Genomic DNA, 27,118 nt, shown 5'->3' with positions numbered 1-27,118 from the left:
AGAATTTTTGACAATTTTTCTGATTTTTTTATGATTTGTTTTTAGAATTTTAAAGTTTTTTTCAAAATTTATGATTTTTTATGATACAATACATATCTTATTTTAGGCCCAAATGACTTGATCCAATCTATGGTTCTTAGTGACAGTTAAAATATAAAGATAATTATACACAGTTCAAGTGACCCACCATAGAAACTCACCCAGAGAGCATAGACAAAGTCAAATTAAATGCATTAACACTATGTGGATGTAAATTGATGCAACACACTAAGTAAACGCTTCATAAGTTCACAGTCGAACATCCAATGAAATTTCCATTTTCAACAGGTTTACAAAATTCCCAATATGTAAGCCTTTACATGGATCTTTTTTTGTGATAAACATAGTACACATGAAACTTTCGTCATAATTTATAAAGCTTAATGAATTGCGCTTCTCTTGAATGCTACAGAACATTTTTTATAATGTTTGGTGTTGTGGTGTTCCTTCGATGTCTTCAAGGTAAAAGATAAAATTTTCATTTGCTTTAACAGCAGCTTACAACATAAAGCAGGAAAGTAGCAATTGAAACAGAAATGTAACATAATTTGCTACCAAAATTCCTATAAACATAATCAGCTGCTAATGTACAAAAATGAAACTCTAATCCAGTAGCACGTCAGAATTATGACCTGGAAGAAAATAATTCAAAGTGAAAGAGCTTTATGTGTGTTAAATGATGATAATCTCCTCTTGCAAAAGAGAGAAGCTTTGCTGCTCTAACAATTGCGTTGCTAATTACCATGTGCCATGACTCATGAGTTATGGTGTCCTTTTGATATTATTGGTTGCAAAATTTTTGTATTTCTAAAGTCTTCTGGAAGTATAATGCACCCATCCTTAATAATGACCTTTATGTGGCCGGAAAACCAATAATCTCCTCTGCAAAGGCAAGTTGTTAGTTTTGCACCTCCAACGTTTGGGTTGCTAACCAACAAGCACAATGAACTATGGCATCCTTTTAGTATTATGTGTTGGCACACTTAGATAAAATTTTGTATTACTGAAGTCCTCCAGAAGTGGATTGTACCCATCCTTCGTTCTTGTTTTTGACGGAAGTCCAAACTCTTCCATAAAAGCAGCAGAGTCAAGCTACAAAACAGAATGCCAAATCTGAGCTAAAATCTACATATCATGACAGGTATGGGAAGTCCATCATTCAAATCTGAAATCAATGACCAATGAACCCTAGGGTGGCCCACTAATATAAAGCAATCATTTGCAATGTTAAGAAAATAGAAAAAGTAGACATGAGAGGATATAACAAATATAAAAAAAAACTTAACATAAAAATTAGGAGGATGTAACATCTCTCTCTCTCTCTCTCTCTCTCTCTCTCTCTCTCTCTCTCTCTCTCTCTCTCTCTCTCTCTCTCTCCACACACACACACACACATACACACACAAGCATAATGGCCCTTTAAATGGTCTCATCAGGTTGAGCCAATGAATAGCAAAGCTTGTGCATAAAACAAATTGAGGTCGGTCAATTTGTTTTATGTCAAACCCTATGAGCTTGAAGATAATGGATGAGAAATTACTAAAATTGTAAAACATGAACTTACTATAATTGTGCGCCTTTGTTTTGTTTTTTTAGCTGAATCAGCTCCAGCCTGTTGGCCATGAGCACAATGATGATCAATGAGTTCCAACAGCCAAAAATCTGTGGGAAAGAAAATATCTGCATACCCCTGCTTATGGCAAAGAAAAATCAGTGTATGCAAAGTTGCAAACTTACAGAAAAGACACCTGAATTTCTGCTTAATACATGATCTTCCTGGAAGATAAACTAAAAATTATTGATAAAATGCCTCGGCTACAACCAAACTTTTCAACCATAGAAACCAAGTGAGAAGACAAAAAAAATGGACAATTGCAATCTTCATGATACCTTCACTTAAGGGGAAAAAAAAAAAGATATGCCAAAATGGCCAATTCTCATAAACAATCAACAACTTCTTGGAATCACAAACAACAACCATAAAGTGGTTTTTTTTTTGTTATGCCATAAGTTCAATGTAAGGGTAGGAACATGCATCATGAAAGGCTTCACACATGGTTGTACGTATTGTATCGTACCATATACGTATCATTACTTTTGTGTTTTGTGATACGATACACACTTATATCGTGATATGAGTGTGTATCGTATCCGTATCGGGTGTATCGTACGATAGTCGACGCACTTAAAAAAGGCCGAAAATTATCTTTTTTTCATTTTGGGTTTTAAAGTCCTCTTGAGGGCCGAGTTCTTCATATGTCTAGAGTTCATTAGAAGGAAACCCACGCACCCTAAGTTTCGTGAGATCGATTTGGGGAACGATTTGTGCGTAAGAGAGAGAGATTTTGCGATTTTATCAATTAAGAGTGTATTTTCACTATTTTTTCACTCAAGAAAGTGAGTTAAGGTACAAAATCTCTATTATTTCCTTCTTATTGAATGTTTTTTGGGAAATGTGTGTTTGGTGCTTCTTATTTTTTGCTTCTTATTGAGTTTTTAATTGGTTTTGTTTTACTTTAGATCCTCCGATATCGACTTCACGTTCATGTCATATTAGAGATGATCCTGCATGGCAATACTGCAGAAGCATTGATGATGTACCATGACTAGGGTTACTTTTAAATTTGAGATGTTTGTTTTGTGGTGCTATTGTTAGAGGTGGGCTGCATAGATTTAACATCATATTGCAAGTCAAGATCAAAATATATGTCCATGTCATTCTCCATCTATTCCTGCAACTTTTCGTGTTGATGTTATTGCTGAAATAGAAAAAATTTAAAGAAGAATTTTGCAAAAATGCAAAGATAAAACTTTCAACTATTGTTTCAGATTCTGAAAATGATGATGATGACCCACTTGCCAAAAAAATGGCTCAACATAAAAAGATCATCGAGCGACAGTTGGATGCAGAACTGAGGAAATACTATCCTAATGTTTGACAATAAACTCTAGAAGATAGTTTAGTTTTAGGATCTTTATAGTCTAACTTTAGAGATTTAGAACTTTAGAGATGAAGATTGGCATGTAAGACGGTTAAATGTAAGTTTTTAGTTATCATGAACTCTTATTGGTTAAATGTAAGGCTTTAATTGTTTAAAATTTAAATTATGTAGTTGTCTTTTATTTATATTGTCAGTTATCACTTATCAGTTGCATGGTTTGTTATTAATTTAAATTATATAGTTACCTTCATATGTGAATTTATGGTTGTATTTTGTGCAATTCAGCATTGTTTTATGTGATGATTTTTTTATAATTTATGCTAATTTTTTCTGATTTTTCTAGATTTTTTTGAAATTTTTAGAATTTTTTATTAAAAATTTACAATACGTTTACGATACGATACAGTGTTACTTTGGGCCCGACCGATACGCGTAACGATAAGATACTTACAACCTTGGCTTCACAAATAGGTAATATCATCATTTATGCAATAAAATCTATTAGACCAGGTATACCTAGATGGGATTATTTAACACACTTTTAAGTTTTAAGGACTGGATGCATCAATTTTCAGAACAGAAGCATGCATACAAGCAATCATCCAAAGAAGTATGATCAAAAGCTTCTCTTTCTTTTCTATGCCTTGTGTTTCTTCTAACCTGATCAACTAAGAAAGCCGATATTTTTCCTCTCATAGCAATAAATATTCAGAAACAGTTGCATGTGATGCTGTAGTAGACCCCTCATATATAAATTTATGCAAGTTCAATCAAGATCAACCTATTATTTCATACTAATATCTCGATACATAATCATGTTAGAACAGTTTATTTCTAATCACTGATGCTGCAGCAGATATAGCCATTTTTACGGAAAGAGATTATAATTCAACTAATTGGTGTAACAATAGATCATGCCTTAGAATTTTAAATGCAATCTCACTTAGGGACTAGGGACTATGTTTTCAAAATTTCAAATGCTGCCATACAATTATAACCTATCTTTGCTCAGTGAATAAAACATCCATGCTTTAGCATCTGGTGCACACAAGCATCGGCTGACTCGAGGGTTGGACTTAGAGGCACAAGAAGACAAAATAACTGTGCTATCCAAGTCATATGTTATGACAGTTTTTCTAATAGCTACAAGTGTGACTGATTACCTTGGATATGAGATCTGAGGATCAGATTTGGCATGGGTTCCATGCCAAATCCATGGTTTTTGCAAACATAGGATCAGAAAATACCCCTGATTCATGAATTTATGACCCAGTGGGGGGAAGGTCAGGCCAAAACATCAGACTGGATCCTAGGATCTGACATCACCTCATATATGAGATCCAAGATAATCAAACTCAGCCTATATTTCAGAAATACAAAAGTGTTCTCAAATATCAATACCACACATATAATGAACCACAATAAATCCACCAAGTTGGCATCATGAATTTTGAGAATTTATGTTAGTTTTGCCTGCCAATGCCTTTAAAAGAAAAAGAGCTGAGCATTCACTTGAAAGACAAACATGCTATTATAAGGATTTGCACCAAATTCAAATCAGTGGAAAGAACATACCGTTGCATCTAAGTAGCTGCTACAGTCTGTAGTGCGACCATCTTTCTGTAGGTAGTAAGAGTGAGATATCAAATAAAAATAAGCTCACTTTTATCATAAGTACAATGTAAAGGAATAACACAATATAAATGGCAAAAATCAAATATGTATCTCATGTATATCTTCATCCATCATATCTATGCACAATTTGTACCTGGATATCTGATACAGAATCCACCAATAGATGTAATAAAAACTACCTAAAATGACCCAGTGACCCATGACCATGTGATTTAAATAAGTGCCCATGATACTCCAAAGTATGCAGATCTCACTCGCTCGCTCGCTCACACACACACACACACACACACACACAAAGAAAAGTGCATGTACAAGTGCGCACATAAAGAACATGAAACTGAACCATCCTTTAAGGACCCTTGGAAATCCTTGTAAGAAAACAGAAAGGAAACATAGAGATTGCATTGGATTTTCCAAAGAAAGATAGGCCCAGTATGTTGAACACCAGAAAATTAATAAGGTAACTTTTGTGCTGGAAAAAAATTATGCAGCACCACAATCAAAACAACTAATGCCCAGAACTTTTTTAGTTTAAATACCAAAAATAATAACAGCTATTTTAAAATAGTTTCTGAATGCATTTCTTTGGTTTGCATTCAACTGCATCTTTGCCTATTAAATGTATAATAACCTGATTATGTCAAGTGGGCTTCACACGATATACCTTAGCAACATTTCATGATATAGTAGGGATTTTCAAAGTAATTAAAAGAGCTTCAAAAATATTTCTCCATTTAAGCATTTTTTATAAAATTTAAATCTATGTCCCCTTGATGAGTTGAATTAGCACATGATGCCAAAAAAGCTCAAATCCCAACTCACTCTCCCTATCCACATCCCCTTCCCCCCTCCCACTCCCCCTGCAACACAAAAAGAAGGAAAACATAACCAAAAAATTCGAATAGGGGAAGGATAAAAGAGGAAAAGGAAAACTAATATAGTTCTTTAGCCATTCACATCTCCACATGCAAGAGAAAAAGAAAGGAGATGCAATTTACCACTAGATAATAAGGCACCGATGACATGACCAAATATTATCTATGGCATACTTCACAGTTTATCCTTCCTAGGTACATCTCTTTTATTTGATCATGAATCTATTCTAAAGAATCCACAAGCACCGATTATGCTGAAGATTCAGGCTATGTTTCTTCTTTTTTCATTAGTTTACATTGATTATATATTGCAAATTATTGTTCAATTCAAATTGAATAATAGTTAGCAAAATATATATTTATTATAGTCATAATTTTTTAGTCAGTTTAGTTATAATAAATAATAAGATGAAGATTAGAAATCTGAAATAAGGAATAAGGTGTCGTCTATAAAAAAAAGGAATGTGTAGTTCCATTGAAAGTTTAAATGGACATCAACTTCTAGTAGCCAAAAGGATTATTCTGGATAGGCACTTCATGACAATGACAAACTAGTATGGAGACATCATTTCCCTGCCTATGCTAGATTACCTTAGAGTGAGGAATTATCAAGAAAGAAGAAATTGTCCATGCATGGTCTTAATGGCTTAGTTGTCAAAAGCAGCGCCTAGGCAGGCTAGCCACACTGCCTAGGATTATGGGTCTAGGCAGCACCTAGGCTATCCCCACCTAGGCCGTAGGAATATGGTTATCATTTTTTTTGTCTCCTTCCTTTATTTTTTTTTCTTCTTCCTCCTTCCCCAAAAGCTTCCTTTTTTTGTTCTCTCCCTTTTTTCTTCTTCCTTTGCTTTTCTTTTTTACCATTGTTTTTCTTCTCTTTTTCTTCTTCCTCTTCCTTTCACCCCTCCGACTTTTCTTTTTCTTCCTCTTCTTATTTCCCTTTTCTTTTCTTTTCTTTTCTTTTCATTTCTTTTCTTTTTCTTTTTTTCTCCTTATTTTTTTCTTTTCTTCTTCTTCTTCCTCCTCCTCTCGCCCCTCCACTCTTTTCTTTTTTCTTCATTTTTCTCCTTTTTTTTGTTCTTTTTTATTTTTGTTGTTTACATGTATGCCAATGTTTTTTACTCAAACACACACACGCGCACGCACACATATAATATATATATATATATATATATATATATATATATATATATATATATGAGAATGGGGTTCATCCTGTCCCCTTTTTCTTTGCATCACCGTTAAGACCCTCCAAATATCAAAGTTTTAGGTGTTTTATGCTCAATTTGAACCATGAGATGCGTTTATCAATATTTATTTATTATGAAACAATCTTTGTTTCAAATTGATTTGATGTAAAAAATTGAACATTTTATCATGAAATTTTAGTATGACATCAATCGGTGATTTTTTTTACCTCTTTAAAATATACATCTGTGCATAAAGATGCTTAATCAATTACACGTTCTCTATTCAACAACAATCACAAACACATCTAACAGCTCAAATCAAACATAAAACATCTAAAAACTATGATTTTTGGAAGGTCCTAACAGTGATATGACGAAACAAGGGCAGGATAATCCTCTCTCTCTCTCTCTCTCTCTCTCTCTCTCTCTCTCTCTCTCTCTCTCTCTCTCTCTCTCTATATATATATATATATATATATATATATATATATATATATATATATATCAGTGTTGTGAAAAGCGTTGAGGCGTAGCGAGGCGCTCCACCAAAATCTGAGGCGAGGCGTAAGCCTCGAGGCGCAAAGCGTAAGCCTCAAAAAAAAAATTTAAACTTAAAAAAAACTATAAAAATGATCTAAAATTATAAATAAATAAGAAATGCTTTATTGATGTCAAGGAATAATTTAAACATCAATCTTTTGTCGGATTTTTGTAATTAAGAAGCAATTTTCTAAAATTGATGCATTGTTCAAACTTATTTAAATTGCCACCGACCAGCACATGCACGATGATAAGAAAAGTGAGTTGAAAATATGACAGTTGAAAATGTAGTGTACAGCACAAGGTCATAAGCACGATATAATCAATCACCTGCATATATATGGATTCATGAATTTCTTCTATTACTAATATTCTTGGAATTAAGCCCCACCCCATGGGGCCATGGCTGAGGCAAAACTTGTTTGGGAGCCCATGTTGGAGTGGAAATGAAGACGCAGTTGGTCATGACATGTAGTTTTAACAGCGTTTCACCACTCAAAAATAATGAGAATGTAACTGCCCAAAAAAGAACAGGAAGTTCCCCCAAACCATTTCATTTTGACGACATGAGTGCTGATGCACTGAGCTCAGATCATCAGATGCCCTTTTCTTGTTAGGCAATCAGATCATCATGCGATGATATGATCATCAGACCCATTGAATCGATCGGTAGATCTTCACTGTCCAGATAAACGGTCCCCACAAAAATCCATCTTTTTTTCGGTTTGAGTTCAGGGTTGGGAATCGGTGAGGGCGGAGGACTTGGCCATCACGCACGCGAACTCGGGGAAGCTGATGACAATGTCGCCGTCGGAGTCGGCCTCCCGGATCATCTCGGTGAGCTCCCGCAGGGTGAGCGCGTGGCCCATCTTGGCCATCGACCGAGCCAGCTCGGCAACGATGATGTAGCCGTTGTCGTCCTGGTCGAAGGCCCTGAAGAGTCGGAGCAACTCGTCCTGCCTGCCTAGCTCGGGCGCGATGGCGTCGACCAGCTCCTGGAACTTGACATCTGGTATCTCAGCAGAGGAAAGAAGAAGGTGGAAGATGCGATGATCGGCGACGGGTGGTGGCCGGCGGCGAGTGGTGGCCGGCGGCGAGTGGTGGCCGGCGATAGCAGTGGCGGTGGACGAGAGGGGATGGAGTGGAGAGAGAAGGGGCGAGGGCTTTTCCTCGCCCCGAAGCGCCTGTGTCTTTTTTAAAGACACAGGTTCTCGATCTTTCGAGAATACGGGCCCGGATCCGGGTCGAACTCGGGTCCGGGCCATCCGACTTTTAATGCGCGCCTCACTTTGAGGCGCGCCTCGCCTCAAGGCGTACGCCTCAAGGCGCATGAGGCGTACGCCTTGAGGCTGTTGCGCTTTTTAAGTGCGCCTCAAGGCGAAAAGGGCCTCGCCTCGAGGCGAGGCGCGCTTTTTGCGCCTTGAGGCGCGTTTTTAACAACACTGATATATATATATATATATATATATATATATATATATATATATATATATATATATATAAGAACTGAACATATTAGGCCCTCTTTTCTCGTTCTGCCCCGTTAGGCCCTATAGTTTGAAGTGTTTTATGATAGATCTGAACCGTTAGATGTGTTTAGCATGCTCAATTTAGTGGGAATCGACTCTTGGATCATGTTCTTTTGACAAAAAATGGTATTTTTATGAGCCGGTAAAAATTGATGCCTTCATAGCCATTGATTTTGGATCATTGAAAAAACCAGTACACAGGTCAGATTTTGGTGATCAAAAAGCTCGTTCTCATTAAACAAAACCTATAGATCGCATCTGTGGTGTTAGATGTGAGAAAAAATACTAAAAACAATGAATTTTGAATGGGCCTAACAGGGCAAAACGAGAAAACTGGGCAGAACTAGTGCATTACTAATATATATATATATATAGAGAGAGAGAGAGAGAGCATAGTCACAAATATTGGTATCGGTTATATCTCGGCGAGGTATAATATCGGGATATAATAGGTTTTCCAATAAATCTTGAGATTTAAAAAAAAAATAGATGTAAAGCAAAGGAGCCACTGAGACCCTTCTTTCTTTTCTTCTTTTCTTCTTTTCTTCTTTTCTTCTTTTCTTCCTTCCCTTCCGCTTTCTTTCCTTCCTTCCTTATTTCCCATCTTCTCTTCTTTCCTTCCTTCTTTCTTCCCCTGTAACAGGGCAGCAACTAAGACCCCCCTTCCTCTTTCTTTCCTTATTTTCTTTTTTTCCTTCTTTTATTCCCTTCTTTTATTCCCTTCTTTTCTTCCCTTCTTCTCTTCCTTCCCACATTCCTTCTTTCTTCCACTGTTGCAGAGCGACCACTGAGACCCCCTTCCTCCTTCTTTGCTTCCTTTTTCCTTCTTTCCCTTCCTCTTTCTTTCCTTCTTTTCTTCCTTCTCTTCACTCATTATGCATGGCGTCCACAAGACTCATAATTTCAAATTATCTTTAATGGCTTTTTTTGCCTTATTCATGGCCTCATAAAGATAACCCATAGTTGATATGTCTTCACTGTCAACCAATCTAAGCACCTTCACCAAAGGTATAGCGACTCTCAACAACTTTATGCATGAATCCGCAAAAAAGATGGAACATGACCAACGGACCCAATTCCTTTAGTGATGTCATAGAAGTGGTCACTACTCTTAGTGAGGAGCGGCAAATATCGAAGGACAACAAGTCCAGTGGTAAGGGTGGAATCTGTAGGCCACCATTCACCAGAGGAAAGGGGCAACCTCCCTACAAGAAGCAGAAACAACAGCGAGGGAACCGCCCACCACCGATGTAGAACCAGTCGTGTTCTATCCAGGACAATCGTGTCCCCGTAACACGAGCACTTGTCACTATTGCGAGAAAGTCGGTCATTACGCTTGAAATTGACAGAAGAGGATAGTGGCAGACCACTGGAGGAAGGCAGCAACAACCGCAGTAACACCAACAACAACAACAGGTCGCCCAAAAGAAGGTTCAGGGGCAAGTTTATGCTACTACCGCTGAACAACTAAAGAAAGGCGACTTGGTGCAAGGTTGGACAAGCGACACTTGCTTTATTTGATTACGGTGCAACACATTCTTTTATCTCATTCAACTTTACAAAACTTAGGGTATATATAGAACCACTGAATCATGCTCTGGATGTATATAACTGTATAAGTTTTAATTCGATGTGATAAATCTGCAAAAGACCTCTCACTTATGCATGAATCAACACCCAAATTGCTAACGCCTCTTAGGGTGTGTGGGTTCTCCTCTAAAGGCCTCTACACAAAAAGCGCATTTCAAGTGTTTTTCACTTAATCTGAAGTTCTGGACCCAATGTGTTTATCCTTGCTTATTTACTAAACCACATGCTCTAGATCAAATTAATATAATGAAAAAACTTGGTCCTTTTTCATAAACTTCTAGTGCAATATGAGCTATTGATTTTATCTCCCTCTAAAAGCACATCTAACATGAATTGATCTTATACTCATAGTCACAGATATAGGCGATATTTAGAAAATATAGCAATAATATGGTTGTAAATTCATAAAATGAGATTAAAGGAAAAACATCATGATATTTTGAAAATATCAGAAATTTATATATGTCATGATATATCACAATAATATTACAACATGATCACAATAATAGCATGATATTATGAGTTACTTTTTACTTTTTTAATTCTTTTCTATATATTAACTATGTTTTTCTTCCTTCTTTTATATTTTTTACTTGTTTCTTTTATTATATGTGTATTTTATTATCCAAACATGTTATTTTTTTACTTATTTCTGCTATTTTATATTTTAAAAATTTTAAGCAGGGAATTTTTCCTGAGAATTATCAACTAAACCTATATTATCGTGTCTTGCCGAGATATAGCCAAGATTGATATTTGTTGTGATATTTGTCTTATACATGTTTGTTACTAAATAAAATATAGATTATAAAATCTGCAAGTTCATATTAAGCAAATGCCAGCACTATGCTTTTTGGAACCAGTTAGGGTATGATTTCAAGGACACCAATGACGTTAACAAACACAAAAAGCAAAAATTGCAATTAAAAACTCAATGGAAGAACCCCACTCAACGGTTGTAGCCCAGATCACACACATGACAATAGGAAACCAATGAAATGAAAAATAAATTAGATGACCGTCAATAACCATTTGGTGTGCAGGGAAAATTCAGTTTAGTACCTTCACTGATACCAGAGGAGCCCTCTCACCAGATATTTTCACATCTGGAAGGTAGCTAAAGTCTGAAGCAATCAGCGACATCTTTGGTAACGCCCAATGTAAAGCATCAAAGATTTTCTGAATTGACAACTTCAAAAATTAAAGTTCATGTGTTCCATGCAAAGCAACATGAGGAAAATAAGAGAACTAAATGAAAAAAGTTGCAAGATTTTTTCAGAATACCAAACAGCCAGTTGGCATCCAAGCTCTTCGGTTACTTGGAAAAAATTTTGACCAAATTCTTGCAGCTGCTGAGATGACTCTCCCTCCTAAGTTACTTGGTTCTTTGTTCATGTTTACAATATCAATGCAACGCATGATCAGTGGATCTTGCAATGGCCGAAATTGCTCCAAGAGAGAGAAGCTAGCATTTGAGGAAAAAAGGAGAGGCAATTCAGAATGATCGAAATGGAGTTCAAAAGAATGTACAGACAAGAAAGGGGTGAAATAGACACCCAGAATAAAGAAAGCAGCATAAAGAAAAAATTGTCAGCCCTAAGCTAGTATGAACAGTCAAGCTTATATCTCTAATTGTTGGAATTCTAGCATACACAAGATACTGAGTGCATCTGAGGGAAAACCTGTCTTGTTGCTTTTCAAGCCAGACTTCCATCCAGGGGGAAATTTGGTCCTTCGAATATATAAGATCATGTGGAAGATTGTCAAGCACCTGTAAGGATAATGAATAGCATAGGCATGATCTACTCCATAATGAAACTAAATTATCAGCTGGCAACAACTATATAGTTTACAAAAACAATGAAAAGAACAAAACAGTGTGCACATGTGCACGTCTGTGCATGCATGCACACATGCATTTCATGTACTGAATACAAGTGGTCCAAGTAGATTTTGAGGTAAAATAGGAGCAGCAAATATGAAGTAAAAACAACATGAGTGGAAAAGCAAAGTGAGTTTGAAGATTCAGTCAACAAATAACATGTAAACTCATGCATCTGCAATTCCAAGATATGCAAGTATTGTACTCGATGGATGGCTTATATAAGCACATGGAATCACTCTGAATGTTTGTTTTTCTTTTTCATAAGAAAAACTTCATATTCATAAAATTTAAAGAAATGACAATGAATCACACTAGGAGATATAAGATTCAAGTAATAGCATTGGCTGCTAAAATAGTCTTTGATGCGGGAGAAACCTATTTTCCCCATCAGGAGCCAAGCCAAGATAAGATCTCCATCCAGCCACCTAATGTTGGCCCTTCTACGGGATTTCATAGTGAATTCAAGCATAAAGAAAGAGACAAGTTCTCAGGAACATCGTTGAAGATAAGATTATTCCTTTCCCATCAAAATGGCCCATTAAAATCACAAGAGCAAAATAGACAAAGTGGCCTACCACACCTTCCCCCTGGACTGCATCATCTAAAAATAACTTGCAACTTAGCCGTGCATACGATAACATCATTAAGTACATGGCAACTAAATCAAAGAGTTGAACAAACAATGGGCAATGTACAAAAATGTGAGGAAACATTTCCTTGTTCAAAAGGCAAAGAGTGCATCTTAAACTAAAGATAGGTGCATCGTTTGAAGCTTGTTGATGGTAAGAGATTTGATGCCAAGTAACCAACCAAACCAAAGACCATGGCTATAGGCAATCAACTGCATTCCCATATATGTGGATTAGGATGATTAAAGTGGACAGGTTTCCAGCTCAGCATGTACTTGGAAATATCAAATTAATAGAAGGGTCAAAAGATAAAGAGATCAGAGGTTGAGAGGCCCTAATGAGGAGATTGAGCATGTCTTGTTACATTCTGTGGAGGGCACAAATATGAGTTGGATGAAGGGAAGGGCACTAGTTGGTCAGTTGTCTTATGCCTCATTAATTGGACTGCTGGCTTTTACTGTGGAGCAAAACCCCTTTTTTTTTTTTTTTGGGGGGGGGGGGGGGGGGGGGGGGGGCAGTGACAGTGCACTTGATTCTTGCTTGCACGTGTGTGTGTGCAGGCACCTGCATATATATATATATATATATAGAGAGAGAGAGAGAGAGGATCCGTGCTAAATATGGCATGGTGCTAAATGAAACATTTTATTGGATTTTTTGTGGTTTTTCGAAATTCTGACCGTGTTCAGCATGATTGATTTACTAGAAATCGACACTTGGATCATGCATTTTTTATGGAAAAAATGGTGTATTTGAAGCCTCAAAAATTTATAAAATTGTAGGCCATTGATTTTGTAAACCTTATAAAAACATATCCATGCATCGGAATCAAATGCTCCAAGAACTGATTCCTATAAAAACAAACATATAGATCACAACTGTATGGTCAGAATTTCGAAAAAGCACCAGAAATCCAATAAAATGTTTCATTTAGCATGGATCCAGTATCCTATATATATAAAGAGTAAAGAGTAAAAGTCAGCAGTCCAATTAATGAGGCATAAGACAACTGACCAACTAGTGTCCTTCCCTTCATCCAACTCATATTTGTACCCTCCACAGAAGTAACAACACATGCTCAATGTCCTCATTAGGGCCTCTCAACCTCTGATCTCTTTATCTGTTGAACCTTTTCTTCTATTAATTTGATCCTTCCAAGTACATGCTGAGCTGGAAACCTGTCCATTTTAATCATCCTAATCCACCACTTCTTTCTTAGTAAGTAACCATTATCATTTGGAAAACATACACCAAAGCATGAGGCTGCTCTTCTAATGTGTCAGACCTTTGTTAGTGTAAAGAGTGACTACATTCTAGTTGGTCAAATTAACTCCTTCACGAATATTAACACCTTTCCAAAAAATATAGAACTTGAGTGTTTGCGATTAACTAAATTATTGTCTCTCAAAATCCTAACCAACATGAGGTAAAAAATACAGCATCACCTTCAACCAGATTGGGTTCATATATATTGCAAGCCAGCTAGATATAAGGACATCAAGGAACAGGAAAATCAGCTCTCTAAAAATGTTCACTGAACATAAAGAAATAGGAAATTTCTTTTACTTTTTAAAGGTTGTTTCTTCTTCTTTTACTTTTTAAAGATTAACCTGCATAAATATATCACAGTTGCAAGCCACTGGAGATAAGAGGAGAGCTTCTTCTGACAGAATTAGATGTACTTGTCAGCCACTATTCACAATACATGCAAAGCAGGACAAAGTCGATTCACAAGCAGGATCCTATTTAAGAAATACATAATATGAACAGGGAAAGAACATCAGTTTCCACCACCATCATTAAAGAAATATAGTCAACAATCCGCAGATGATTTTATCCAAATGATATGTCTTATAGAAGAATAAGACTATAAGTGTGAACTAAATTATATGATTTAGATTTAACTTTAAACAAGAGTGAGTGACATTCATTAGAGAACTACCTCAAGCATTATAACCCAACAAGGTTGAGGGTCCACGTTTCCTGCATTGTGCAAACAAGTTTAGTAGCATAGGTGAAACTATAGACATGCAAACCACATTTGCAGAGAAACAAGAAAAGTATCATGCAGAAAATCAATAAACACAAATCATAAAAAGTTACAAGATCATAGAACTGAAAATGTCAAACAAGAATATATATACATGAACTATCTACATTACAATCAAAGCCCTACTTGGGAATATGCACTAGGATATACCTCACATGACACACTGGCCATGTCTCAAGATAATAGAAAGTGCAATCTGAGGCATATGCTAGCTGTGCTCCACAGATTGGTGGCATCTACATCAAAAAATTCTTTTGCAAAAGTTCATTTTTACCTTTTCCCATTAAAACTACCAAAGAGGAAACTCTATTAAATGGATCAAATGATAAATACTACATAACAATCAAGATGCAAATAAAGCGAAAAACAAGCCAAAGTAGTGCAAAGTTTGACACCAAGCTTTGTCTTCCCATCATGGGAGGGGAATGACCGTGCTAGTTATGGACAAAGGTTTCGACCTTCGACTACAAATTCTCATTTCCCTATGCCAGTTGTATGTTTAATGTTTATTTATGCTTATAGGTTCAAGTGCATGTGCACATGCATGAACACCGTTGTACATGTGAATGCATGCGCTTTCAGTGGAAGCATAGAGGTAAAGATGATCTAATATAGAAATGGAAACTAACATGATTTCAGATGCAAAGCACAAACCAGGGAGACAAAAGTATAGAACAGCAAAATCGATCAGATACTAATAGAATAATTGCTCAAAACTAAAAATTATATACATAATACAAGAAGTAAAGGGAACCCATAATGCCCTTAAGGATTCACAAGGACATATATAATGTACACTACTATCCTGTTCAAATTCAAGATGTGATCAAGCATTTTGAAGTCATGAATGAGGAACTTGACAAAGAAACGAGCCATAGTTTCAAGTGGTTATGCTCTCAAATAAGTAGCAAGTAGCATTTGAGCTTAACACATTTGCTTGCGCATGGAGATTAGCTGCAATGATGATGATCCTCTTATTTCTGAAAGAATGGACTGAACATTGAAAGAGAAAGACTGATAAAGGGAAAAAGATAAACAACATAAGAAAGTAAAAATCATGGCCCAGTGTTGGCTTTGGTTACTGCAGGTAATAATTTCAAATACTATAATATGATAGAATAGTCAAAAAGGTATAATAACTAGTACTAGACCATCGATCAATAACATAGACACTGCAATCATGCCAATATAAATAATTGATGCATGTGAGTGCAAGCTTTCATGCACGCATCTGCATCTGCCATTATGACCAGAACTGTCACAAAGTGGCACGAAACCCAAGATGCAAAAAAGTAAAAAATTATACTAAATCCTATGAGGAAATGAAATCCAAATGCCATAGCATAACGCATTTGGATATAAACACCAAATAGACAAAAGTTGGAATCAAGAGTAAAAAATAAATAATTTTATTAATCAAAAAATATACAAAATACATTTTATCCTCACTACGAACACACTCATACACACACCTAAACTACCCATCACTATCTCACGTTTACAAAGCACACACTCACCAATATATAAGAGAGGAAGAGGCAGAAAAAGGATGGACTAGCACAACAGCTAGTTGGGAGAGATCCGACGGCTAGTTGGAAGAGCAGTTGGACCTCTTCCAACTAGCAGTTGGGACTAGTCCAATGGCTAAATTGGTCAACATATTTTGACCAACAAAAAATTAAAAAAAGGAACAAAAAAATCATTTAAAAATGACTAAAAAATAAATAAAGTAAAATTTTTATTCTACCACTAATGGACCGGTATACATTAAGTATACTCAATCTATAAAATACCTAGGCTAATGACCAATCATTTGATTAGTATTGTTAAAATGTAGTGTATCTTTTATATATTTCATATATATATATATATATATATATATATATACATATATATATATATAAAGATACATATATATATCAAACCTGATAAGGGTATTTATGTAAATTCACATATTTTACGCATATTCTCATTTGAGAATATGTTGTATTTTGTTTTCTTAATTTTCTTTTTGTATTTTGTTTTTTGTTTTTTGTCATTTAATACAACAAACAAACAACAACAACAACTACGCCTTCATCCCAAAACAATTGGGGTCAGCGATATGAACCAAAAAAGAAATTCATTTTGGGTCTTCCACATGAATCCTTTTCCTCCAATCATTTCTATCCAACGCCATGTCCTCGGTGAGGTTCAAAGCATTCATATCCTTTCCTATCATCTCCATCCAAGTCTTCCTAGGCCTACCCCTACCTCTTTTAACTAATATATTTTCCCATTTCTCCAACCTTCTAACTGGAGCATCATTAGGCCTTCGCCGAATATGTCCAAACCACCGTAAACGATTCTCTCGCATCTTATTCTCAATGGGTGCAACACCTACCTTCTTACGTATCTCTTCGTTCCGAATCTTATCTTTTATTGTATTTCCACACATCCATCTAAGCATCCGCATCTCAGCTACACTCATTTTTTGAATATGATGTCTCTTGGCAGCCCAACATTCCGTACCATATAGTAAAGCGGGTCTAATAGTCGTCCTATAAAACTTTCCCTTCAACCGCAATGGCATTCTACGATCGCACAGCACTCCAGTAGCACTTTTCCATTTCATCCACCCAACCTTTATCCTATGATTTACATCTCCATCAATTTCTCCATACTTTTGAATGATGGATCCCAAATATTTGAAATAATCATTCACCGGTATATCTTGCTCACCAAGCTTCCCTACACTCCCATCACTACTTCGTTGCTTACTAAACCGACATTCCATATATTCAGTCTTACTCTTACTCAACTTAAAACCTCTAGCTTCCAATGTCTGTCTCCATAATTCTAACTTAGCATTAACCTCAGCTCTAGACTCATCAATCAAAACAATATCATCAGCAAACAACATACACCACGGTACATTTTCTTGAATTGATCTCGTAAGCTCATCCATCACTATCGCAAATAGGAAAGGGCTTAAAGCAGATCCTTGATGTAACCCAACCGTTATCGGAAAATTGGTTGTCACCCCTCCACAAGTGCGGACATTGGTTACTACTCCTTCATACATATCTTTAATTATACTAATGTACTTGAGAGAAACACCTTTCTTCATCATTGTCCACCAGAGAACGTCCCTAGGTACTCTATCGTATGCCTTCTCTAAATCAATAAAAACCATATGCAAATCTTTGTTCCTCTCTCTATATCTTTCAATAAGTTGTCTAAGAAGATGTATAGCTTCCATAGTTGATCTTCCAGGCATAAAACCAAATTGATTCTCCGATATCATGACAACCTTCCTCAACCTAGACTCAATCACCCTCTCCCAAAGTTTCATAGTATGACTCATGAGTTTTATACCACGATAGTTTGTGCAATCTTGTATATCACCCTTATTCTTATATAAAGGCACCAAAGTACTCTTCCTCCACTCATTAGGCATCTTATTTGTTCGCCAAATCAAGTTAAAAAGATTTGTCAACCATTCTAAACCTTTCTCTCCCAAGCATTTCCAAGCCTCGATAGGTATACCATCTGGGCCAACTGCCCTTCTTGACTTCATTTTCTTCAAAGCCTCTGCAATTTCTTTCTTTTGAATCTTGCGCATGAAGTCACGATTTATCTCATGAAAAGGAATGGAGAAGTCTCCAAGATCTTGAGCATGACTATCATTAAATAGCTTATCAAAATAATCTTTCCATCTCTCCTTAATCTCCTCATCTTTGACTAAAACCCTTTGCGTTTCATCTTTGATACATCTAACCATACCCAAATCCTTCGATTTCCTATCTCTCATCTTTGCAAGCCTATAAATATCCTTCTCGCCTTCTTTGGTATCCAACTTGTCATAAACCTCCTTATATACCTTAGCCCTCGCGTTTCGAACAACTTTTTTAGCTTCCTTCTTTGCTATCATATACTTCTCCAAATTCTCATTATCACGACTCTTACTTAGATTTCTATAACACTCTCTTTTAACCTTAATAGCTAATTTGACATCCTCGTTCCACCATGATGTATCCTTACCTAGTGGTGCACCGCCTTTAGACTCACCCAATACCTCCTTAGCTACTTTTCTCATACCACCCGCTATCTTATTCCACATTGATTCTGAATCCTCCTCGAGACACCAATCAACTTCCTTAACTACCTGCTCTACAAACATTCCTTGTTTAGCTCCTTTCAGTGCCCACCACTTAATTCTAGGATCTATCCTATGTCTATCCCTTTTGCGGCATTGTCTAATTCTAAGATCTAAAATTAAGACTCTATGTTGTGTAGCTACACTTTCTCCTGGTATAACCTTACAATCGATGCAACAACCCCTATCTCTCTTTCTAAGTAGGAAAAAATCTATCTGACTCGTATTAACCCCACTTTTAAATGTTACTAGGTGAGACTCCCTCTTCCTAAACCAAGTGTTTGCTAAGATCATATCATAGGACAAACAAAAATCTAAAATCCTTTCTCCACTTTCATTTCTTTCTCCTATACCATAGCCTCCATGGATATTCTCAAATCCATCCCTACTAATGCCTACATGTCCATTAAGGTCACCGCCGATGAAAAGCTTTTCTCCATAAGATGTCTCTTGTACTACTCCATCTAAATCTTCCCAAAATTGATGCTTAATGGAATCATCTAAACCTACTTGAGGTGCATAAACACTAATAATATTAATAATATCCGTACCTAATACTAATTTAATAAGTAAAATTCTATCACCCTTCCTACGGACCTCAACTACATTATCTATAAACTGACGACTCATAACAATCCCTACTCCATTCCTATTCCTATTTATTCCTGTATACCAAATCTTATATCCCCAAGGTTCTATCACTTTAGCTTTCTCACCTACCCATTTGGTCTCTTGAAGACATAAAATATCAATATTTCTCCTACACATAACATCTACTAACTCTACCAACTTACCAGTTAAAGACCCTATATTCCAAGTGGCTAACCTAATTTTATGGTCTTGGACTAACTTCTTTACCCCCACCCGTCCAACAAAGTGAGGGAACCCTTGCCTATTTGACACCACACCCGGGCGCCGGTGTGACGCGTCGCTTCTGGGCGACGACCTAGCAACCCTTGCACATTTATCACTGCCTCCGGGCCTAGAGAGTACAGCGCGTCGCTCAGTAGGGAACGCCCCAACGAAATTCTCATATTGGTTCATTTTCATAGGATATGACAAAGTTTTTATGCTGGCTGTCACAGGCCTACCGCAACCCTCCTCCTTTATCCGGGCTTGGGACCGGCAGTGTATAACTACACAGGCGGAGTTTTTTTTGTCATTTAATAATGATGTAAAATGGGGGGGCCCAATACATAGGTTGGGGCACCCTCCAACGGTTACATTTCTAACCGTTGGAGGGGCTCCAACGTATGTATTGGAGCCCCCCCATGACTCCATGGTCTTATAAATAGGGGTGATCCCCTTTAGGTTTTGTATGCTTTTGTAAAGCCCCTCTTGGGACTCAATATATTGAAGTTGATATTTTTTTATTCTCTTGTGCATGTGTATCCGTGCCTTTGTGCACTTATGAGAGTTCTCCTTTGTGCCTTTGTGCATACTTCGTGTTTCTAGCATTGTGTTTATACACAAAATCTCTTTTTATAGAGATTTTCACATGGTATCAGAGCAAGGTCACTTGGAGACAGAAATTGGTGTGGTTCTTCACAATATTGAGTGCCTTAGAAATCGTGCCTTCAACTTTTTGGTAAATGGCGTGAAGACTCTTCTTCATCCAATATTTTAGAAGATTACTACAACAAGACTTAAAATCTTATTGTGGTACGTACTCTTTTATCTCATCTTATCTCTCTAATGGGTGAAAAAGACTCCCATTTTTCTCTTGGATTCAAGCTATGTCACATGGGTGCGGGTGCGGGTGCGGGGATTCGGCACTTCCAAAAAACCTGGGTGCGGCAGGGGCAAAAATGCAAAAAAAAAAAATGTATATATATATATATAAGGAGGGGTCCGGGGGTTCCCCCCGCAGCCCATTTCATAAGGAAAATTTAAAAAAAAAATCCAAAAAAATGGACCAAAATGACCCTGGATGCGGTCAACGCACCCAGAGTCGGGTTGACCGCACCCGATGCCGCACCCGCGTCGACGCGGGTGCAGCACCCTGCTAGCCGAATCCCTGTTACATAGATTTCAAGCTAAATGACTCCAATTATCACGTGTGGGCCAGAAATATGAAAGCTCACATTAAAAAAAAAGAGTTTGAGGGTTATGTTCAAGGCTCGATTCCGGAACCGGAGCCTAAAATTACTTTGATTAAAGAAAGAAAAATCAAAATTCTTGAGGGAGATGAAAGAACTAAGGCTCTTGAGGAGTATAGTAGAAAACATGAGTGAAAAATGAAGAACTTCAAGATCTTGTCTTGAATCTTTTCCTCCATTGAGACTAGAATCAACGCCAACATTATAAAATTTTAAAAAGTTTCTCAAGCGTGGGAGTACCTTAAGAAGATGTACACTTCCAGGCTATGTCACAGAGATTCGGCTAGCAGGATGCCGCACCCGCGTCGAGGCGGGTGCGGGTGCGGGTGCGGCACCGAGTGCGGTCAACCCGATCATGGGTGCGTTGACCGCACCCAAGGTCATTTCGGTCCATTTTTGTTTGGATTTTTTTAAAAAAAAAAATTGCCCTACGAAATGGGTTGTAGAATTAAAAAAAAAAAAATTGGACAGTTGCTTGTTGTTGCTGCTCTTGTTTTATAAAGGGCACTTGTGTCCACAACATCTGACGAGCTTTGTTGGCATCCCATGCTATTCCTGCCTCCAAACAATTAATTCACAGCATTGGAAAACATACTGTTAACTTGGAAATGATGATCCACCTTCCTCAAAAACTAAAACCAAAATTCAAGAGCCTTTTGAAGTCTTTATGCTTCAACCAACCAGATCATTTTTCGTCAAGGATTTTCTCTCTCCATAATAAATGATAATGGTGGTGGTAGAGCCTTGGTGGCTATTAGTATTCACTTTTCTCCTGACGAGATGGGTGCTCTAGCCGTAGCCTTGTAGACCTCTCTTTTCCACATGTCAAATCCAATAAATTTCTTTTAGCTGTCATCTGTGTGCAACTATATATAAAATGAAATTTGAAGAACCCTAGGCAGTGGCGTGGCAGTGGCGCCGTAGGCCTCGTGAAGACTCTCCAACAAACCACATCAAACCTTTCGCTTATATTTTTTTTCATAAAGACCAGGGAGTTTCAGACATGATTGAATCATGACAGTCAGCAGAACGCAGCAGGCTCGGTCGATCAGATTGCCAATCCTTTTGGTTCATCAATTTTGTCTTGTTGAGCTAAAACACAACAAGCAGAACGTGGGTAACAAGTCTTCAAACAAACACCCCAGCAAAAAACCGAACCCTGACCCGCGCCGGGGGAACCCCCACCCCCTTTTCTCTCTCTCTCTCTCTCTCTCTCTCTCTCTCTCTCTCTCTCTCTCTCTCTCTCTCTCTCTCTCTCTCTCTCTCTATATATATATATATATATATATATATATATATATATATATATATATATATTACATTTTTGCCCCTGCCGCACCCCTGCACCCGGGTTTTTTGGAAGTGTTGAATCCCCGCACCTGCACCCATGTGACATAGATTCCAGGGACTTGTCGCATAAGTATTACCTACAAAAGAGGGCGCTAACCCTTTTTTTAATGGGAGATGACTATAAGGGAGTACTTTTATGAATTCTCCTCCATTTGGGATGAACTTGTTATGCTCGAACCCAAGTGGAGTGGTGAAGCCATAGAGCTTCGTCATACACAATTAGAAGAAGATTGATTTTTTAACTTTTTGAATGGGCTAAGGCCCGAGTTTGAACAAATAAGATCTTCTCTACTATCCTCCTTCACATCTCCCTCTCTTGAAGATGTCATTACTGAAAAGGAGTTGTCATATTTATGCAGGACCCGCAACCCGACCCGTTTTGCATATTGGATCGGATCCAAATCCAATCAGCGTGTAATGTAAAATTAATGTGGTATTAAGTGGTACTTCTGTACCCTAGTAATTGTATGTTTACATATTAATAGAATGAGATGCGTAGCCACAATCGACTAACGCACTCTCTCTCTCTCTCTCTCTCTCTCTCTCTCTCTCTCTCTCTCTCTCTCTCTCTCTCTCTCTCTCTCTCTCTCTCTCTCTCTCGTGACAGGCCAATACAGAGATCGGGTACCTCTTTCTTTCATGGTATCAAAGCAGCGTGACGACTGGGAGTGAAGAGCTGCCTCGGTTTCACGGTGACAGATCTCAATCTCCTATTCACGGTGACATACGATCTCAGCTTTACGGTGATAGACCTCTTAGACCTCGACCTCGGTTTCACGGTGACAGACGACCTCTTGCTGGCTCGATTACTGTGGTTTTCTTCCTTTTTGAATCACGATCACGGATCCTCTGCTGTTTCTTGGGTTCTGAAAATATTTCACGGTGACCTCTTATCCTCTGCTGTGTCCTCTGTTGTTTCGTGGGTTCTGAAAATCTTTCACGGTGACCTCTTATCCTCTATTGTACCCTTTGTTGTTTCGTGGGTTCTGAAAATATTTCACGGTGACAGACAACTGTTGTTTCGTGGGTTCTGAAAATATTTCACGGTGACAGACGACCTCTTTTCTTCTGCTGATTCAATACATCTCTGCTGTTTCGTGGGCTCTGAAACTATTTTCTCTGCTGTTTAGTGTGTTTTTTCTTGGCTCGATTATTGTGATTCAATACATTATTCTCTGTTTTTTTTTTCTGATTTTCTGTTAGCCGCGGAGTGCCCTATTCGCCGAGCCCTCTACCTTTACCTCTCATACCTAAGTGTCAGTTCAGTTTTTTTTATGGATTTTACTCATGTGCAGTCATGCCTGTCCTCAAGCTTTCTCAGTCAACTAGTCTCTGAGAAACAGAATAACTCAAATTTTTTAACCTGGAAAAGACAGATCATCCCATTTATAAAGAGTCAGGACCTCTCCGGTCATCTGGATGGATCGGTTCCTCCGCCTCCAGAATACATTTCACAAGAAAAAACGGATGGTAAAGGAGAACAGTTTATTGTTCTTCACAGGAATCCAGAATATGTTACTTGGATGAAGAGAGATCAATCGCTAGTGGCATACATTACTTCAACCCTCGCACAGGAAGTTCTTGTTGCCCTTCCTGATGATTGTTCGGCCAAGGAGTTGTGGGATAAGTTAGTTCAAACATATTCACAAATTTCTGAGGCAAGAATTATGTTTCTTAAGCGAGAGTTTCAAATGATGAAGAAAGATTCCATGTCTATTATGGAATACCTGAACAAAATGAAAGGCATCACAGATCAGCTGGTTGTTGTTGGATGTCTTGTCAGTGAAAAAGATAAGGTGCAACAAACCTTGAGCGGATTGGGGCCAGAATATCATGTCATGACAACAACCCTACTGTGTTTACCAGAACTCTCAAAGTTTGAAGATCTTCGTGGGAAATTATTGCATTATGACATGACTCTGAAAGAATCTTCTGAAGATTCTCATGGACATTCAGGAATCCAAGATGTACTAGCTACGGGAATGAGTTATGGTCGAGGACGAGGAAGTTTTTTTCGAGGAAAGGGCGGCCAAGAGAGAAATACCTATGGAGGTCGTGGTATACTTCCAACACCCAATGTGCAAGGACAGAGACCCATCCCTACCTGTTTTCTATGCAACAAGAAAGGGCACATTAAAGCAAATTGTTGGTTTAATCCTCAAAACAAAGGGAAAGCCCCACAAGCAGAGGCTAGGAAGGATGGAGAAGTTAAGGACTTGCTGCTAGCAGCCTTGGCAGGATTGAACATGAAGCAAAATGACAAAGGCATTTGGTATGTCGACTCTGGAGCAGCTACTCATGTCACAGGTGATGCAGGTAAACTCTTGACTCTTACACCTTATGTCGGTAAAAATAGCATAGTCACAGGAGAGGGATCTCATCACTCAATCTCACATATTGGAAATGCCATTATACCCATGTCAAAGTCCTCTCTTAAACTTTCAAGTTACATTCATGCACCTAACATTCAAAAGAACATTGTTTCTGTCTCAAAACTCGTTGATGATGCTAATGCTTCAGTTGAATTTACTCTTGCTTTTGTTTATGTCAAGGATCTTCGCACGAGGAAGACATTCGCTGAAGAAAAACGATGGGGCAACATGTACATCTTCCAAGAAGATCCTCCTTCCTCCATTCATTCCAACTATTCATCCTTGAAGCCTCACCAACGTCAATTTTTTGATCCTGATTTTATATTTACTATTTCTGAGTATAATAAGCCAAGACTTTGGCATAGTCGTCTTGGCCATTGTGGTCGCCATTTTATTGAAAAACTTGTCTTGAATAATCTCATTCCCAAGTCCAGTCTAAGTTCAGAAGTCGTTGATACAAAGTGTTATAGTTGTCATTTATGTAAGAGTCATATTTTACCATTCGCTTCCATTAATAAAAGAGCTTCAAGGCCATTTGAGGTCATTTGTTCTAATGTCTGGGGTCATGCCCCAATTACTTCTCTTTCTGGCAGTAAATACTATCTTATTTTCATTGATAGTTACTCGCGCTATACTTGGATATTTTTTATGAAGCACAAATCAGAAGTCTTTGGATTGTTCCAGAGATTTCATTCTTTTGTTCACAATCATTTCTCTGCCAACATTCTCAATTTCCAGTGTGATGGAGGAGGTGAATTCTCCTCGAGTGACTTTGTTAGTTACCTTCATCATAATGGGATAAAGAGAAGAGTGTATTGCCCGCATACACCTCAACAAAATGGGATTGCTGAAAGGAAGCATCGACATATTGTTGAGACTGCAATGAGCATGATGCACGGGAGCAATCTCCCTGTATCATTATGGATTGAGGCTTTTCACTCCACAGTTCATGTGATAAATCGGTTGCCCATGAATATCTTAGAGAATAAGTCACCATATTTTTCTCTATTTGGCACACAACCTGATTATCATGAATTACATGTGTTTGGGTCTGTTTGTTATGTTCACATTGACAGCTCACAAAGGCACAAGTTCTAGGATAAAGCCTTAAAATGTAGGTTTATAGGATATGCAGAAGACTACAAAGGGTACAGGTGCTATGATCCCTTTAGCAAGCGTGTCAAAATATTAAGGAATGTAGTTTTCGATGAAATGAATTTTGATGATCAGACTGCTAATTCAACCCTTCACACTGATAACTCAAGCCCCAGCGTTGAGGTATACTACCCATGGTTAAATTCAGAACTCTTTTCCAATAGTAAAGTAGATTGTTCGGCAAATTGCTGTCAGAAGGAAACACATGAGGAATCAACCAATGAAACTCAAACGGAAGAGACTCTTACACATGACTTGGAACCAACAAGATATAAGGGTATTGTGTACACCCGGCGAGAGAAAGAGCCCCCATTAATTTCTTATACAAGTACGAACCCATCTGATCCCGCTTCACAGATGATGGATACCAGAAGATCCTCACGGATTCGACATCCGCTTGACAGGTGGGTTATAAAAAAATTTCATTGGATTTTCAGTTGTTTTTTACCGCCATAAGTAAAGAGGATGAGCCCCTCATGTTCTATCAAGTTGCGGGCTCTAGAAGATGGGTAGAAGCAATGAATGAAGAAATGGAGGCATTACATGAATGTGAGACATGGGAGATTGTACCTAGACCACTAAACAGAAATGTTGTTGGGTCAAAATGGGTGTACAAGATAAAGTATAAGCCAGATGGGAGCATCGAAAGGTACAAGGCTAGACTTGTAGCCAAGGGATTCACACGAGGAAGGACAAGACTTCGATGAAACTTTCAGTCCTGTAGTTAAAATGGGGACCATTCGCGTTGTGTTTAGTCTAGTCATTCAACATGGATGGGCATTGAGTCAGCTGGATGTTAAAAATGCATTTCTACACGGGAAGTTAAAGGAGGAGGTATACATGGAACAACCCACTGGATATGCAGAACAATACGCCAAAAAATATGTATGCAAGTTAAAGAGAGCACTTTATGGTTTGAAACAAGCTTCTCGTTCATGGTTCGACAGTTTTTTGCTAGAGATACAAAGGCATGGCTTCTCTCGGTCCCTTCTAGATCACTCATTATTTATTCACAATGAACACGGTGTCACTACCCTTCTACTAATATATGTAGATGACATCATCATCACAGGGAACTGTAAAAATCACATTGAGTGGGT

At 37.7% G+C, this 27,118-nt stretch overlaps 1 protein-coding gene across 1 annotated transcript in view; it reads right to left on the bottom strand.

Moving 5' to 3' along the window:
• Positions 1-548: 548 nt before the first annotated feature.
• Positions 549-27,118, bottom strand: part of LOC149833165 (NADH dehydrogenase ubiquinone complex I, assembly factor-like protein (DUF185)) — a 48,004-nt gene continuing 21,434 nt past the window's right edge. Inside the window, exons 7-13 of the mRNA XM_090013380.1 lie at positions 14,797-14,837; positions 12,023-12,111; positions 11,625-11,805; positions 11,403-11,519; positions 4,557-4,601; positions 1,604-1,729; positions 549-1,131 (exon numbers count right to left, since the gene is read on the bottom strand). Of these exons, the coding sequence (XP_089869506.1) occupies positions 988-1,131; positions 1,604-1,729; positions 4,557-4,601; positions 11,403-11,519; positions 11,625-11,805; positions 12,023-12,111; positions 14,797-14,837 (743 nt within the window). The 3' untranslated portion in view covers positions 549-987. The remainder of the gene's footprint in view (positions 1,132-1,603; positions 1,730-4,556; positions 4,602-11,402; positions 11,520-11,624; positions 11,806-12,022; positions 12,112-14,796; positions 14,838-27,118) is intronic.

Source organism: Nuphar pumila, chromosome 7 (assembly GCF_984573655.1).
Source record: "Nuphar pumila chromosome 7, dmNupPumi1.hap1.1, whole genome shotgun sequence".
Lineage (NCBI taxonomy): Eukaryota > Viridiplantae > Streptophyta > Magnoliopsida > Nymphaeales > Nymphaeaceae > Nuphar > Nuphar pumila.
The sequence above is the reverse complement of the archived record's forward strand: the minus strand, read 5'-3'. Positions and strand labels throughout refer to the sequence as shown.